General features: G+C 34.0%; 2 protein-coding genes across 2 annotated transcripts in view; one reads left to right on the top strand and one right to left on the bottom strand.

Annotated features, from left to right (window-relative positions):
• Positions 1–1,159: 1,159 nt before the first annotated feature.
• LOC110024355 (110 kDa U5 small nuclear ribonucleoprotein component CLO-like) lies at positions 1,160–16,643 on the top strand. The gene is made up of 10 exons (XM_020724275.1): positions 1,160–2,019; positions 11,093–11,161; positions 11,273–12,463; positions 12,791–12,889; positions 12,987–13,145; positions 14,341–14,426; positions 14,748–14,946; positions 15,093–15,203; positions 15,380–15,586; positions 16,068–16,643. Exons 1-10 carry the CDS (start codon positions 1,246–1,248, stop codon positions 16,164–16,166), a joined length of 2,994 nt encoding a protein of 997 aa, XP_020579934.1. The 5' UTR covers positions 1,160–1,245; the 3' UTR covers positions 16,167–16,643.
• A 1,068-nt stretch (positions 16,644–17,711) lies between these two features.
• The window catches only part of LOC110024395 (uncharacterized protein sll1770-like), a 78,289-nt gene continuing 76,964 nt past the window's right edge, over positions 17,712–19,036 (bottom strand). Inside the window, exon 18 of the mRNA XM_020724327.1 lies at positions 17,712–18,012. Within this exon, the coding sequence (XP_020579986.1) occupies positions 17,939–18,012 (74 nt within the window). The 3' untranslated portion in view covers positions 17,712–17,938. The remainder of the gene's footprint in view (positions 18,013–19,036) is intronic.

Raw genomic sequence — 19,036 nt, forward strand, 5'->3', positions numbered from 1 at the left:
TGACTTAGCTCTGTGAGTGCCTCTTGTCGCCTGTTTTTTTTGCAGTTCTTGTAAGTAAATTAATGAAAAGATTTGAGAAGATTTTAGAGAGAAGTTCATGAAGTCTTTTGTCGTTTGTGGCTTGCTTTTTTTTGTTTATGCCGTCCTCTGTGATGGCTTGGTTTTTTTCAGATTCTATGGATATATTGATTAAAGCTTATGAGAGAAATTCATGATTTTTTTTCCTTTTTTGGTTTTGTTTTTTTTTTTTTCTGTTTATGGCTTAGCCAAGTGATTACCTTTTGTCAGTTGGTTTTATGAATTCTATAGAGAAATTGATAAAAACATTTGAGAGAAAAATTCATGATAATTTTTTACTTTTTTTGGCTTTATTTTTTTTTCGATTTATGGATTAGCTTTTTTATTGTCTTTTGTGAGTTTGTTTTGTGGATTTTATGAAAAATTGATGAAAGCATTTGAGGGAGAAATTCATGAAAAAATTTCACTTTTGTGTGGCTTGACTTTTTCGATTTAGGCTTAACTCTATCATTGCCATTTGCTAGTTGGTTTTATAGATCTTTATAGATAATTTGATAAACACATTTGAGAGTAGATTTCATGAATAAATTTAATTGTCATTTTTTAAATTTTAGTAGTCAAGTTACCCACTATTTAGTGAGATATCTATCTTTGTTTTGTAATGTTCTGCACTTAATATTTGTTTTTAAATATGAAATATACTAATATGAATATTTTTATTACAAATAACATTACTATAAATATGCGAAATAATAATTTGTCCAGAAACAACTGCAACACAATCATTTTCAAACTGTAGAAAACAAACAAACAATCAATTTATCCAAAATTTTTAAATATGAAATATACTAATATGAATATTTTTGTTACAAATAACATTACTACAAATATGCAAAATAATAATTTGTCCAGAAACAACTGCAACATAATTATTTTCAAATTGGAGAAAACAAACAAACAATTAATTTATCCATAGCAATTTTTTGCACAAGAAATTATTATTAAACTGCAACTATCCCAAAAGACCCTTAGTTTTAACTTATAAGAATAAATTTTAATTAATTAATTAATTAGTTGATTTATTTTCCACATAACTTCTTAGATAATTTCTAAAATAAAAGAAGTCAAGGGGACCTGTAAACACGGGCATTGCCTCCTCACTGTTTCTGCACCAAAACCCTCTTAAATCTTCTTCTCCTTTTCCTCCCCAGAAAACCCTAGCTCCCAATGGACGACAACTTGTACGACGAGTTCGGCAACTACATCGGCCCCGAGATCGAATCTGATCGAGACTCCGACGGTGATGAAGACTCTAACGATGCCGCCGACAAGTCTCCCGGCGGCGAATCTTTTCATTCCGACGATGACGGTGGCTCACCCATCTCTGCTGCCAATGGTTGGATTACCTCCACTGCAGGCGGAACCGATGATATGGATACCGATCCTTCCACTTCGCAAATAGTTCTTGCGGAGGACAAGAAGTACTACCCCACAGCCGAGGAGGTCTATGGAGACGGTGTCGAAACCCTCGTGATGGATGAGGACGAGCAGCCCCTTGAGCAGCCTATAATCAAGCCTGTTCGTACCATCAAGTTTGAGGTCAGCGCCAAGGAGTCTTCCACTTATGTATCGACCGAGTTTCTTCTCGGTCTTGCCTCCAACCCCGCTCTTGTCCGTAATGTTGCGCTTGTTGGTCATCTCCAACACGGGAAGACCGTGTTTATGGACATGCTTGTCGAACAAACACATGGGATTTCGACATTTGATACGGAGAGGGAACGGCACATGAGGTACACTGATACTAGGATCGATGAGCAGGAGAGGCAGATATCCATCAAGGCTGTGCCCATGTCCCTTGTGCTAGAAGATAGCAATGCTAAGTCCTATCTTTGCAATATAATGGATACTCCGGGGCACGTTAACTTCTCTGATGAGATGACAGCTGCACTACGGCTTGCAGATGGCGCGGTACTAATCGTGGATGCTGCTGAAGGGGTTATGGTAAGTTCATAATGACTGTGTTCTTGGCTTTAGGGCTTCCGATTGTATGGAGTAGGCTATATTATGCTATTTTCTATTTTTCCAGATTGATTATCCAACCTTTTTCTCCAACTGGAGGGAGATTACAGAAGGTTTATCTAGTTCGATTTTATTAAGTTCAATGAACTTTCTAGACATGGGATTGTTATAAGAGATTTTCATGCAGCATGAACATGGAAGTTTGCTAGCTGTAGTTTTGCTGTTAATGATTTACTTTGCAGCATTCCCGTTGCTTGATGAGTTATGTTTTTGTTCATGCTGAAAGCCTTTTGTGAGAGCCATTGTTTTTGATAACTGTTAGCAAAGCTTGTTTTTGGTTTTCCAACTGCAGGCTACATTCTTGCCATTGTTCTCACCTCCTAGAATGTTATTACCTCTACCCTTTGTTTTGGTGTTCTCACTAATTGCTTTCAAGTTGACTGCTGTTATCGTTCCGGCCTGCTGAGATCTCTACCTTTAGGTACTGTGTACTCTCACTCTTTTTTAGCTGCTGCCAGCTTCAGGTTTACGATTGTTGTTGCTTACAGGCTTGTCATTGCAATCGCATTTAGGTCACCCATAGTTGCCACTTTTGGGTTTGTTACTATAGCCACCTTGAGGCACATGATTGGTTCCTCTTTTAGGCCTGCCACAGCTATAGAACTCAGATTAAATGCATTTTTTACCTCTAAGAATGTTGTTGATGTCGTATCTGGTATCGAATCTTGATGCATTCACTGCCTTTAGGTTTATTGTCACTGTTAAAGTTATAACTAGCTACATCTTATTGCTTCAATGTTTTTGTGTGTGATGCTATGACTAGTTGCCCGGCAGACCTGCCTTCCATATTTGAAATCAGCACTCACTGTTGGTCCACTACTGATGGTCACCTACCATTGTGTGCTTTGAGTCCGGTCTTTCTATAGTTGTTTGCCACGTTAGATGCAAATGTCTGCCAGTTGCCATCATCCATTGATTATCACATCTAAAAATGCTGTTTTTATCTACAATATTTAGAAGAGTAGTTGTTTGTAGCTTCCTTCCTAATCCATTGATTATCACATCTAAAAATGCTGTTTTTAGAAGAGTAGTTGTTTGTAGCTTCCTTCCTCATCTGACATCAGTTTGCAACGATAACACCTACTTACCCCAAGTCATTAGATGTTTCCCAAGTCATTATAACACCTACTTACCCCAAGTCATTAGATGTTTCCCTTCTCATTAAAAATTGCTGTTCATATATGTTTGCCACAATTGGTTTTGATGACCTCGTTAGTTCACCAAAGTATTTGAAGAAATTTTTGCTTGAATCCATGGCTCCATGCCACCTAAAGATGTTACTAAATCAAGATCTTTTTCAAACTGATATCTTACATATGAGGTCATCATTATTGGAGGCCCAGAATTATCCATCTTTATATTAAATGCCACAATTATGATTTTGCATTGATACAAGTTTGATTTCTTTGATTTGATTCAAAATTGGGCTGCAAACCACTTATGGAACTATATGAATTTATAGTCAGTTTAATTAGGTTTTCTATGGAGAAGTTAAGATAATGAAATTGGTATGAATAATAGTTTGATTGCTTTAGATTTAAACTTTAACCTTTACAGGCATTATGTTTATAGAAAAATGGGAGCCACATGTTCACAATCCAACTACATGTCAAATTTAGTAATCCTTCGAAAAAACTTGTTAAATTTTCATCGATTCCATTTAAAAATCCTTTAAATTTTTGGTTAAGGAGGTGAAATTGGTCGACTAAATATTGGGCATTTTCCTTGATTCTCTCGACCTTTATTTCACTTTCCTTTTTCTTTTTCGTTCTTATTATTGAGGATGAATTTGCAATTTTATAATAAAATTCCTTCCCACTTTATGTTTGCACATTGATCTTTCCAAGGTTAATTTCGGGGCTGTTTGAGATCAATTTTTTGTTTTTGTTTTTATTTTAAAAAATATATATATATTTTTAGTTTGCGTATTTTAGTTCTTTGATTATAATTTCTTAGAGAAAATTGAAATGATTAATATTTTTTAGTTGTTTTCTTAGATTGTTTTTTTCTTTTAATGAAAACCACCCTGTCCATCACCTACCATTGCCTATTATTGGTCTCTTTCATTACTTGTTGCCAAAAACCATTTTATGCAAGGTTCAATGAAAACAAAAATAACACTTCTTGAAGATGCCAAATATGTTTTTTAATTTCATATTAAAATATAAACAATACATAAACAAAAAATATATATAGAAAGTGATCTCAAAGGTCCTCTAAGCAAGTTTTCTTAGAACCTCCTGAGTCATGGCTTGCTATTAATCGATTGATCCTTTAAATGATGTCTCATTTTCTTCTATGTCTTGGATTTAAATTCCTTTTCTCTTTCCTCTTTATAGTAAATGAATTATGACTATGCTAGGATGGTTAATTTTATTTTATTTGATATAAATGAACAATTGGGATGGATTCATGTGCATTTCTTCATGAAGAGTGCTCTTGATTCGTTTTAACAATCCTCCAATTTGGTGGTCTTCTTCATTTTTCTTTAAAAGATGAATAATAGATCAACTGGCTTTATACATTTTTTTGTCTTTTATAAGCATATTTTTTTTCTATCTCCTAAAGAAGGTAGCACCCTTATCATATAAATTTAAACTACCTTGTTTTGTATGACATACAACTAGTGATGCAACTTGTTAAAATACATATCAATAAATTTTTTTGGAGAAAGAAATATATGAATATATTGCTAGTAACCCGGTGAACATTGTGGTCAATGTAGGATCTGCCTGTCACTCTTTAAATTTCTTCTTTTGAAGTAGTTGTAAGGCCCTTTGTTTGTTCCCTTCATGGCTTTTTTTCTGAATATAAATTCCAACAATGCTTGATCTGATGATCTGATTTTTGCAATAACGACGTGTTGGTTTAGTGTCTTGCTTCTTTGTAGTCTAACCTTCAATCTACTCCTCACATTTGTATACTGGAATTTTTGTGCATTGGAACGAGATTTATTTTGTTCTTTAAGTTCTATAGTTTTTGCATTAACTTCATGTACATGAACAATGAGAAAAGCTTTAATTCTATGTGAAGGCTTTCATAAAGCTTCAATATTTTATGAATAGAACCTTTTCATTCAATGAAATTTCTAAAGAAATTCCTTGCCTTGTAAATTCAATTGTATATCTTTGTCCATTATGCTTATTATTGCTTTAGTTTTTGCCATTGAATCTTTTTTTTTTTTTGTCGTTGTGTTCAATGGTATTGAATTAAGCTTTTAACAATCTTTATCTTAAAGCTGGCATCTCAATGTTTTTAAACAATGAATTCAATCACCCTAAAACATGCTAGGAAATCGGTAAACCGTGCAGCTTTCTTCTTATTTTGATAATCTTAATCCATGAAACATATCTCTAAAAGTTCAAAACAAATATCTATTATTGCAAGGTTCGAACAGACAAAGCAAGTAAAATCCAACTTTGCCTCTATTTTAAGGGGCTGATCCAACTTTGGTTCTAACTTGAAGCTATGATCTCCTTTTTTCTCTCATTTATATTGTTGCTTGATTTTTTTTTTTAAGTTGTCTTCTAGTGGATGCCTCTTCATTTGTCCAAATAGTTGATGGCAGAACAGAAAATGGTGGTGTTGGTAGGATTGATGATGCTACTGCTATCAAGTTAGCAGCAAGAGCTTCATCGTCATTGTAGCCATCCATTCCTTCAAATCAAAGCGGCCTTCAATTGTTTGTAATTTCTCCTTATAATATTATAGCTTAGGCTCCATAGAATTACCAAGAATGTCTTTTCTAGTTCTTAATTTGATATGAAAATCTTTCCTATGGTTAAGGACTAGTGCTCTGATACCAAATAGAAAATTGGTTTAGAATTATTGTTGAGGGCTTATTAGACATGATAAGGTATAGAGTTAAGTCAAAAATATTTTCTATGGAGGAATTGAGGGATTAGTTTAGTTTCTATCAAATTGAGATAATCGGGAGAGGAAGGCAAGGAGTAGCTTTGGAAGGCATCACCTAAGTGTTACGCAGTTTCTTGAGATCCAGGCCAATAGAAACAAAGATAGAATGGGATCAATGGCAGCCTTAGCTGAAACCTAGGAGAGAAAAATAGAGGTGGAAAAATTAATTTAATTGATTCAAACTTAAATTTTTGCATCCTTATGGTTTCTTATATGTAGAAAAATGTGAGATAACCCAATTTTATTCACATTCAAACTTAATGCATAAATAGATTTCTTACATCCATTAAATTTATGGCTAGAAATTACTTAAAAATTGCTAAATTTTTCTAGGTTTTCCCTTAAAAGTGGTCAGCTGTAGGATAAGGAGAAATTAGTGGAATAAATAATGGTAAGATCTTGATGTTTTCTACTTGCATTTCTTTTTATTCCCTTCTTGACCGCCCATTTTGAAGATTTAAATTTCATTTTGCAATTATGTCTCTACTCAATTCATATTTGCAAATTTATCAAACCTTAAATCAAAATGTAGAGCTTTACATCTAAGCCAAGCCTAGTGGTTTTTCCCTTGAGGGCTTCTATGTAAAATATCTTTCTCTAACTACCTTTGTATCTAGTTTTTTAAAGTTAACCTGCAATTTGAATTCTTGTATTCTCTTACTTTATAATAATATTTTGCTGCATAATTGTTTAGCATCATCCATGTGAACCCTTCTCGTCATTGTTGACTAGCTATTACAACGTTCAAAAATTAGTTAATTCATCCAAGCACAGCTTTCCTTTGTGTATTGACGCAAAAAATAAATCCTTGCACATCACGTTCCACAATACTTTGAAAATATTGCTCTTACATCTGTTGATTTTTTGAATTTTATTCTTGCTTGCGAGAAGTTTGAACGTTTTCAGTTGAAACACAATGTTTGGGAGCTATGCCTGATGGATGTTTAACCTTTGGAAAAAATATCGTCTCTGTTTATTCCATTTGTCAATCATTTTGCGATATTTTTTTTCTTGAATGGGTTATGAGATTTTACATGAAAGTGTATGATTCATTAAGATTGAATTAAAAATTTTGGGATTCAAATTATTTCCTTGAAGCTAGTGGTTATTTAAACGAAGTGTTTATTTCCTTTTTGAAAATGTACTACTCGCAGTTTGGCTGTTACAAAGAAATTGGCTTTGTACCATTTTTGGGTTTTCCCAAGTTTTTTATATTCTCAACTGTTTCATAAATAAACACTTTATCATATCGATAGTTAGTAATCTTTTTTTATCATGATCTGCAAACCTTTGTAATTGATAGAGCAATGCTTTTCATTTTTTCCTCTTATAGATGCTGTCTTCAGTTGTTTATGGGTGGCTTTCCCCATGATTGTGTTTTTTAATGTAATTTGATTGATAGATTCCTTGAAACTTTTGCAATTTGAAGTGTTGCAATGTTTACTAGTTTGATGGGAGCTATAAAGAGAATATATTAACACATTATTGTTTTAACAATCCTGTGTTTAGCAGCTATTATGCTGAAGAGAGTAACATAATATTGCTGTAATAGAAATATTAACAAAATTAAAAGCAACTGAAAAGAAAGTCCATAATGAAGCTGGCCATCATTCAATTTATAATTCAAGTGTAATAAAAACTTGTAAAGATGATTGCCTATTTTAAACTCCCCAAAGTTTACACTCATGCAAGTAACTTTAATAAGTTGAGTTATTATGGTGATTAACTAAAAATCTATTCCTACTTGTGATAGCCATCTTGCATTTTTCATTTTGAAGTTTGTTGCCGGCGCTGATCTGGTTAGATTAGGCTGATCTAAACTATCCAAACTCTACTAATTTTTTAGGAGAAGAGAAAAATGTTGATGTGCAACCTTGAAACAGTAGTTGCCTTATGGATCATGAATGGAACATAAAATTTGAAGGTGTAAGGACTTTAAGTGAGGATGATAAAGGAGTTTTTTGTATACAATTTGGAGAAAGGAGTAATAAGAACTACATGTACACATTTTAGAGCAACCTGTTTACATAACTTGGATCATGGAAGAACGCTCAATTGTCTTCATAATGTTTTTCATTCATCTATTCAGTTTAGCCTAAAGCAAGCTATTGATTCTTATTTATAGAAATAGAGCTAGAGAGTTAAGCAAAAAATTTATAAACAAATCATGTCTCATTCATAACCCAATCTAATTCTAACAAATAGTCAAATTCAAACATAATATTCCCCAAAAATAATTCAAATTAATTAAATGAATTTAATAGAAAATATAAAAGGGCTTGTAACCTTTTGGCTAATTCATGAAAAAGATTGATCTTTTTTTGGCTTAAATTAGCTGAATTGTACTTCATCAATTCATCTGACTTACAAGAGATCTTCTGAGTCTCCTCTTCAGGAGTTCGCAAGCAACTCTTCCATTCAAAACCTTGCAGGTGGCAACTAAGGTGGAGGATGTTGCTCAATCAAATCATATGATGGAAGATGCAGCTATGCAATGTTGCGCACAGTAGGCCAAAGAAGTCTAAAGAATGTATAGATTTGGAAGCTTTGGTGGGGTGGCTTAACGATATGGACTAACAATGAACCTGGTAGTGATGGTGGTAGTGGAAGTTAGAGTATTATTACCAATTTAATATTACGGAAGTGCGACTTAAATAATATGCAATAATCTTAAATAGTATATGACACGGGCATGGGATTTCTCACGATGGGAAGCGAATCGTACTTCCGTGCTTGGACCAAACTGGTCCAGGTATTTTTCGTTGTAGAGGAGTTAACCGGTCACCTTGTTCCACTCCTAGTTATCCTATTACTATATATTTACTTTTTTTTGATGTTTTAGGTTTAACTCCTAATAATCCTATTCCTATTACTATACACGTTCCTCCTGCTTTGCTGCCACACTGCCATCCTCGCTGCCGCAGCTGCCCGGCCTTTCCTTTTTGCTGCCACCACCATTTCAGCCCTCCATCTTTGCTGCCGTCACCCTAGACAGCTCTCCCACAGTAGTCCCTGCTGTTTGCTTGTTGTCCGGCTCCGGGGAAACAACTACCTTGCTGTTTTCTGCTTTTCAACCTCTTTTTCCACTCCCGAGCTACCTTCCAAACCCTCGTTAACCACCACCACCCTTGAAACTACCCCTGGTTGAGTTTGTGTTGTTATTTGTTGTAATTTCAGGTTTCAATATCTTTGATTGTGATTTTCCGGTTGGTTTTGGTAAATAATATTTGCTTTATTCTGTTGTTGCTAACTCTGGTATCTTTCGAGGCCATAACAAGTGAATTTGATATGAATCTCCATCATAATCATCATGAAATACGCTATTTTGCTGTGCAACGTCTTCGGGTTTGAAAAATTCATCCAGCATACATTGTTTTAACATTTTGTAATATTTCAGAATCAATCCCCATCATAATAGTAAAGTTAGATACTCATATTTTATAATTATACGCTTAAGTCGATTTCCTCATCATAAGGAAGCATCTCATAATAACACCGTCATAAGATTCATCATCATATGGTGGAATGTTATAAAGTTCTACAATTTTGTTTAATTGGTAAATATATTTATTTTTGTTTGGGCCAAAGGAACATATGGAGCATGTGTAATGAATTGCATGGGATTGTTTGAAACGTGTTTGGAGTTGTATATGCGAAGTTATTATCTGATGAATTTGTAGGTGATAAAATTTAAAATACTTAATGGGATGTTGAGAAGAGGAGTCACAACTATAATAAGATGAATTATTTGATCTAAAATGATAATCATCATCATCATTACATCATTATTATAGTGATGATCCAAAAATTCTAATATGAAGATGTGATTCATTATCATCCTTGCATTTGTATGAATAAATACAATTAACAGTCCCAAGTACTACTTTATGAAAGGTTAATATATGAGACATGATGTTTAAGTTATGCCGGTGTCTTAAACTTGGGATAATATGATGCCATTGAAATTTATAGTTGGAACTTCTTATAATGAGTTTTGTGGTAGGAGCTGGTTGGTTAACTTTCTTGCTGAGGATGGTCGTAGTTGTGCTGTGTCAAGGTGAATTTGGTAGCAGGGTGTATGATTGTGCCAAGTTGTAGGTGGTCGAAGGTACTTGGAAGAACAAAAGATCACTGAAGATAGAGTTGGTATGTGGCAGACATCCTAGTCTGTTGATCATTAAAAAAGTTGGTGGTGTTGTCATTAATTGTGGCAAGTGGCAGTATATGCACCGGCGAGGCCTGCGACATGCTAGCGAGGGTGGAGACTTTTCATTGATGATGGCGGTACTCCATATCCAATGCTGTTGAAACATTTGTAGATTTAGTTTTAGGTTTTAGATGAGAGGAAGAGAGTGAGGATATGCTCGGCTTTGTTTACCTTATCCTATTAGCTGAATGGTTGCTAATTCAATATATTTTGTGTTGGGTTTGGGCGTTGGAAAATTCACAGAACTATTTCAATCTCTTTTGCTAGCATTATGGGACATTTACATACATACCACACAATTCTTATTTATTTACATGTACACCTAAACATTCATATTCACTTGCATACTACTCAAATCTTCACATAAAAAATACCATCATCACTACCTATTTAAAAGTGAAATACAACTTTTCATGCATTGGTTTATGATACCAAAGTGTTGTAGGTGTAAATATCAGGTTTCGGGTGTTTGATGTGTAAATACAAAAAAATTGTGTGGTATGTATATAAAATTCCCTAGCATAATTTAAAGTGAAATACAACTTTTCATGCATTGGTTTATGACACCAAAGTGTTGTAGGTGTAAATATCAGGCTTCGGGTGTTTGATGTGTAAATACAAAAAATTTGTGTGGTATGTATATAAAATTCCCTATCATTTTAATCAGCCGGCCACAGCTTAATGGCTACTGGGGCTGGAAATGAGGAACTATCAGGCCACTTTGTATGAAGTTTGATGCATACATGAATGAACTAGCTTCAGCCGGACGTTAGTAAAATATGTGCAATATAATATTTTGACGATCCAAAGTTTTATTCTTAGAGAAACATAAGTTACGTAACCCTGGTAATCTGCTTATTTTTTCACAAACAGGTAAATACTGAGCGGGCTATACGACATGCTATACAAGAAAGGCTTCCCATTGTAGTTGTGATAAATAAGGTAAGATTTTGTCTTCCTTCGTCGAGACCACCTCCAATTTTTTTTCCCCCATATTTGTTTTTTGTTGAAATTTGAGTTTGATCCATTTAATTTCATCATCGTGTAATTCAGGTTGACAGGCTTATTACAGAACTAAGGCTGCCTCCAAACGATGCTTATTTTAAGTTGCGCCATACATTGGAAGTAATCAACGACTTGATCTCATCCTTCTCCACCACTGCCGGAGGCACCCAGATTATCGACCCAACTGCTGGAAACGTTTGCTTCGCCAGTGGGAGTGCGGGATGGTCTTTCACCTTGCAGACGTTTGCTAAACTATACGTGAAGCTTCATGGCATCCCATTCGACTTTCTAAAATTTGCTTCACGTCTATGGGGAGATATTTACTATCACCCTGACCGGTCCTTTAAAAAGAAACCCCCAGCGGGCGGTGGTGAAAGGTCATTTGTGCAATTTATTCTTGAACCTTTGTATAAAATTTACAGCCAAGTTATCGGAGAGCATAAACGAAGCGTTGAGTCGACCCTTGCGGAATTAGGCGTTACTCTTAGCAATGTGGCTTATAAATTAAATGTTCAACCTTTACTCAGATTGGCCTGCAGCTCAGTCTTTGGATCTGCCACTGGTTTCACCGACATGCTCGTTCAACACATACCTTCTGCTAAAGATGCAGCAGCGAAGAAGGTAGAGCACATATACACAGGTCCTCAAGACTCTTATGTAGCGGAGGCGATGAAAGACTGCGATCCTTCGGGAATTCTTATGGTCAATGTTACAAAACTGTATCCAAAATCCGATTGCAGCGTCTTCGATGCTTTCGGACGAGTTTACAGCGGGTCGATTCAGACTGGTCAGACTGTACGCGTACTCGGTGAAGGTTATTCTCCTGATGACGAAGAGGACATGACGATCAAAGAGGTTTCAAAACTTTGGGTTTACCAGGCTCGTTACCGTATTCCCGTTAGCAAAGCTCCTGCTGGTTCATGGGTTCTTATCGAGGGCGTCGACGCGTCAATCATGAAGACGGCAACGTTGTGCCCTTTAGATATGGATGATGATATTTATATATTTCGCCCGCTTCGGTTCAACACGTTGTCGGTTGTGAAGACGGCAACGGAACCGTTGAATCCGAGCGAGCTACCGAAGATGGTGGAGGGCCTGCGGAAAATTAGCAAGAGTTATCCTCTGGCAGTCACTAAGGTTGAGGAGTCGGGCGAGCACACCATTCTTGGGACAGGGGAGATATATCTCGACTCGATTATGAAGGACCTTAGAGAACTTTATTCGGAAGTGGAAGTTAAAGTGAGTTAATAGTTTATGGTTGAGTAAAGTGTCCAAATAGTCCCCTAGGTATTTACATAAAGTCATTTTAGTCTCAGAATTCATAAATTGTCATCCTAGACTCTTTTAGTGGAGGCTAAAATAGTTCTCTGTATGGAATATATCAACTCATATTACAAGAGTTTGAGGACTAAATTGACAAATTTATAGACTGGTACTAAAGTGACCCATTGCAAAGAGTTAGGGGATCATTTTGACATTTTTCTCGTTTGTGGTTGTATAAATAGTAATTCCATTGTTTCCTTATTTTTGCAACTGCTGCCTAATGCATATTTATTTTTGATACAGGTGGCAGATCCAGTGGTCACTTTCTGTGAAACTGTTGTTGAATCATCTTCAATGAAGTGTTATGCCGAAACACCCAATAAGAAGAACAAAATAACCATGGTAAAATGTCCTGTTTATTTCAAATATTTGGTAGTCTAATGGAAAATTTTTATAACTTTGCTTTTTATATTTTTATTTTTTTCCTATTTCCATACAGATATCTGAGCCATTGGAGAGGGGAGTTGCCGAAGATATTGAGAACGGTGTTGTGAGCATTGATTGGAGTCAAAAGAAAATTGGCGATTTCTTTCAAAAAAGATACGAGTGGGATCTACTTTCTGCAAGGTCAATTTGGGCATTTGGACCAGATAAACAGGTAAAAAAATTAACACTAAATGACCACTTATTGTATGGAATGTGGAAATTCAAATTTTAATGCTAGTTTAGTTTCTATACTCGGTTAAACAATGTGTTTGACTTTATAATTCGTTTGGGGCGCCAAATGTAAAGATAATTTCATGTATTTTAGGTTCGATTATCAAGAAGTCTCTCGAAAAGATACTTAATTGAACACATAACAAAGGTAGATAAAATTTTTGCAGCTCTCGAAAAGATACTTAATTGAACACATAACAAAGATAAAAATTTTGCAATTTCATTCTATCGATAATAGACTAAATTATAAATTAAAAAAAAGTCATTTCAATTCCATAAAATTGCTTAAGCATTGAGTCGATCGCATAACAAAATTTCAAAAAAAAAATAATTTGTACAAATAACATACCTCCAGCCATTAATTTGAACACGTTTATCATCAATTTTGAAAATTTCTTAACATTTTTTCCTCTTCAATTGACGGTGTATACGAGAATAGACTTAGGGATCCTTAGGGGGTGTTTGGCTGCAACTAGTATTTAAGTTAAATAGGATTTAGTAAATCCGGTAAAACTGGATTTATCAAATCCAAATGTTGTAAATCCACATAGTGTTTGGTTCAATTTAAGGCTGAATCCATTAAAGTTGTTTATCATATTTGGCATAAATCCACCCATATATTTTTCTTCCAAAGTTAAATCCGTAATCAGATTTAATAAATCCAGATTTAAGTTAAAAAAACTAACAGAAGCAAGAAATTTTGGATTTAACAAGATTCATGTTTAAATTTCGCAATTTTTTTGTTTGGCTTGATTTATGTTAAGTATCATGCTCAAATCGGGCTACCAAGCACCTAAACGAAATTTTATTTCTGCTCATCACAGACAAAAAAAGATAAAAAACTGTATTTGGAAGTTATTAACTCCTCTTAATGTAATTTGGACCGTATTAATTAATAATTAAGTAATGGTAAGTTACGGGAAACAACATTAGATTCCTTTATTATACCAAGAGTTGAAGTCATTTTAGCATTTAATGGTTGGCAGCGCAAACAAGTCTGAAAGGTTTTAAAACCCATCCGGACCAAATTTTGATCATACCTTTACATATTTTTTCTCTCCAATTTTTTTTGCTTGTGAATAGTATTATGTTAGACTGCAATCAGCAATCATTTCTATGGTGGCATGACAACCCAGGGGCCTAACATCTTATTGGATGATACCCTTCCAAGTGAAGTTGATAAAAATCTACTCAATGCTGTGAAGGATTCAATTGTTCAGGGGTAAGGAAATAGATTGCTTTTATTTCAATTTACATATATTTTTTTCTCTTTTTCAGAAAAAAAAAGGGAATTTACAAACATACCAGCTACTGCTTATGTATCTACATATATAACACGTAGACTTCACTTTTTACAGTATACCATCCAAATTTTTCACATCACAAAAAAAATGTTTACCGCACTTTTAATGAATACTTAAAGTGATATGTGTGTGTGTAAAAACTGAAGTTCAGGTGTTAAATATGTAAAAATATGGGAATTAAATGGCAAGCATGTTAATCTTAAAGTAAAAAATGTTTATTCTACTTTTTCTGGCATTAGATTCCAATGGGGAGCCCGAGAAGGGCCTCTTTGTGATGAACCAATTCGTAATGTGAAGTTCAAAATTTTGGATGCATCAATTGCTTCTGAGCCTCTACATAGAGGTGGCGGCCAGATTATTCCAACCGCTAGACGTGTAGCCTATACCGCCTTTCTCATGGCAACCCCAAGGCTTATGGAACCCGTTTACTATGTCGAGGTTGTCTCGACTTGAACTTGGGATAGCATTTTTCTATTATTCCTCCTACCAGTAGATGATTTACATTAGTTGAACTTGGGATAGCATTTTTCTATTATTCCTCCTCCTACCAGTAGATGATTTACATTAGCTTTGCGCTGTTTCAGATCCAAACTCCGATTGATTGTGTATCTGCAATTTACACTGTATTATCTCGAAGACGGGGCCATGTAACTGCCGATGTGCCGAAGCCTGGAACTCCTGCATATATTGTGAAGGTTAGATCTTACGTAGCTCACTATTCTTATGTATTTACAAATCTCTTTGCTGATTACGAGTTTTGTAACTGAGTCAATCGGACTCCTTAGCCCTATAGATAATTTGAAAATAAAATTCGGTGAGCTAATTATTCACCATCTTTATATATTTTGATCAATTCTATAAAATCTTACAGGCTTTCCTACCGGTCATAGAGTCATTTGGCTTTGAAACGGATTTGAGGTACCATACTCAGGGTCAAGCCTTCTGCCTCTCTGTATTTGATCACTGGGCCATAGTGCCTGGTGACCCACTCGACAAAAATATCGTGCTGCGCCCGCTTGAACCGGCGCCCATTCAGCATCTTGCTCGCGAGTTCATGGTCAAAACGAGACGTAGGAAGGTACGTATACTTCCTGTAAGGAGTGTTTAATTTGTAGGTACAAATTTCATATGTAATACCCAAATCTTAATTATTTACACTAAAAAAACATTTTTAAACTCTTTAATTTTCACCTTAACAAAATTCCCAACAAATTAAAAAGGCTATATTAGTATATTTTGCTGTTGTCAAATTTTATTTATTTATTTATTTATTTTAATTATTGAAGATTTACCTACATGCCACCAATACTTATGTATTTACATATATAACACCTAAACCTCAATTTTTTATATTTATGTCACCTTACATATGCATGAAAATGTTTATTTCACTTTTTAAAAGTTTAGATGTTAGATGTGTAAAAACATAAGAATTGGGATGTAAATGCACTTCAATTTATTTATTTATTTATTGTTGATTTTGTTATTATTATTGTTTTTTAAACACATTAAGGTTTGAAATGAGAACATTTTTAAACTGTGAGATTCGAATGGTGCAGGGTATGAGCGAGGATGTGAGCATCAGCAAATTCTTTGATGAATCTATGATGAATGAGCTGGCTCTACAGGATGCAGAGTTACATCTCCAGATGACATAAACCCCCCTCCTGATCATCGCAACAATATTTCTTTGCCTTGCTTGCGCCAGGTACCATATGGTCTCTTTTGAAATACTCATTTCTCTTGTTAATTAAAGCTTGGGTTGAGGCATTCCAAATTTTGAGCTACTGTTACAATATCTTTCGGCAGCTTTGTCACAAGTATATATTTATGTTTTATGGCAAAACAAGACAAGAGTAGGGCATAGAATTAAATTTAGGGAGCGTAAATGTGTTGCTTTCTTATTTTCCCATGGTTCTAAGAAAAATTTCTATGTATCATTGGTTGGGCATATTATCTTTTGATTTATGTGTAGGACACCTTAGGGAAGTTGGTTGGGGATGTTTGAGACCACAAAAATGGTTGTGTAGCTTTGTTGGTTCGGGGATGATAGGTTCCGAGACATTAGTGCATGGATAGACATGAAACTCTACTCTGTAACTCTTAAATGTGATTCGCATTCTTTTTTCCATACATTTTTAAGTTTTTTTTTTTTTGCTTTTTTTTCTTAATATTCAGTCTTCACCAATAGCGTCTAAACTCTTTAACTAGTGGTGGATCTCATTATTCTTTCATGAAAACTGTGCGTGAAGGTGCGTAAAACATCATAAACTCTGGATAATTTTCATACTTCGCTACAAGTGTGTGAAAGTTTTTATTATATTATTCTGCCATTCTCTTTTATTTTGAAAAGATACTCGGCCAACTTGAGTTTAGGGCATATAAATACATAACAATTGTGTGGTATGTAGGTAAATGTTCCAGATTTATTTGACCCCATTCTACGGCAATTTTCTCATCATTTTAATTTCTTAGGCGCCCCTTAAATCATGAATACGTAAACAATGACTATTTGATTTAAAGAGAACAACTCTTGTTATAGATATTTCTAGTTCAAGTTTTAATGCTTTCTCCAACACGAACAATATTCGGTTGCAGAAACCACGAAAAGCAGAGGACCTCGTATAATACTTGAGCAGTCATTAATACATCAAAGCACATTTATTTCGCTTGCGAATTTTACGTAAAAGTATCGAGTTCATCTATTTAGCTCGGAAGCAGAAATTTATTATTATGATATTTACATATAAATTTCGCTTGCGAATTTTACGTAAAAGTATCGAGTTAGAATTTAATAATTCGATGCTTGGAGACGCACTATCTTAAGAAATGTATATAATTGAATTTATTATTATGATATTTACATATAGAATACTTGAAACATTCCTATTTATAAATAAAAAAATTTAGGTGATTTTTTGAACCACCACTGATACATTTATTATGAATTTGAAAAACAGATGAAGGGGAATGTTTACTTTGTAAATAGGTGCCTTCTATGTAGTCACCTTTTTATTATTTTCTTGGTTGATTTAGGGTAGTTTTATAAGTGCTCATTAAAAAATTTGTTTAAAGATTTACATTAAACAATGTTAATTATATCAATAAAGCATTTGCATTTATCTCCATAGGTAGTTTTATAAGTGCTCATTAAAAAATTTGTTTAAAGATTTACATTAAACAATGAATTAATTATAGTCTTGTCAAGAAATGCTTTTTATCTCCATTGCACATTGTAAAACTGCAATGATAAATAGTCCAATTTATTATGCAACCACCAATAACAACAAATCAATTTTGGGGGATCCAATGAAGGACCCATTTTAATAAATTAACAACAACAAATAATGACAGCTTTCCCCAAAATTTAAGGGGAGCAGTGATTTCCCCAAAAGAAAACGAAAGATTGATGGTGGGTGGTAACATAACATCACGGAATCTTCTCTAATTTGTCGAGCTTCTTGACTTTTCGAAATGATATTACCAACAGCAACAAAAACAAACCTGATTTCGTTGCCAAAGAAATATTCAGAATCAACGTCAGTACCCAATGAAAAAAATATAAAATTGCAAATTTATACTTTTACAATATTTCAGCATTTACAAACATGCATTAATGCCTAAGCTTCCATATCTACACCATATCTACGAAGTCCAGCTTTTTCATGACAATTGCTTGGTATATATGTAAACGTCCCATATTCAAATTAGCTCAAAAAGTATAAATTCTGTTTGGCTAGAAAAAAAAAATCAAAATCAAAGTTCAATGGACCTTCAAAAATGGAAATCTGATACAAGTGTTGAGTGCAGGTAAAGTTAAAATTAAGGGATAAAATTAATATGTTATGGTATTAACAGTTTCATTTGAAGTGCAAATTAGCAAAAATCTGGTGGGGTTTTTCTTTTCTTTCTTAACGTTATGCGAAGTTATCTATAAATCAAATCTGCAAGTCAAGGTTTAGTTCTTTCATAAATACCAATATTTGAAATAAAAATGGCAATTTTCCTAACGAGAATGCAGCATAGAATAATGCAAATAACAATTGGTTTATCAAAGTTGGATCCAATTGAAGAAGATGAGGTATATAAGAAATAGCTGAAAGATGTGGTTTCATGTTTTTCTCTGAATAATCTAACACCTAAACATTCATAACTATATAATGGTTTGATGTGATATTTCACATTGAAGGAAGCGGAATGACAACAATAGCTCGGATAGAGATAATAATCTAGATAATACATTAATGCTAACTAGACTATCTAAAAAATACTAATAATAATAGTATTAATAATAATAATAGTAGTAATATTAGAAATAGTAGTAATACTAGTAGTGTAATAGTAATACTAGGAGTAATAGTAGTAATAATAATATTAATAGTTGTAGTAGTAATAGTATTAGTAGTAATAATAATAATACTAATAGTAATAGCAATAGTAATAAAAGTAATAGTACTAGCACTAGTACTAGTGGTATTAGTAGGTAGTACTAATAATAGTAGTAGTAGTAATAATAATACTAGTAGTA

Source organism: Phalaenopsis equestris, unplaced genomic scaffold (genome assembly GCF_001263595.1).
Source record: "Phalaenopsis equestris unplaced genomic scaffold, ASM126359v1 Scaffold000255, whole genome shotgun sequence".
NCBI lineage: Eukaryota > Viridiplantae > Streptophyta > Magnoliopsida > Asparagales > Orchidaceae > Phalaenopsis > Phalaenopsis equestris.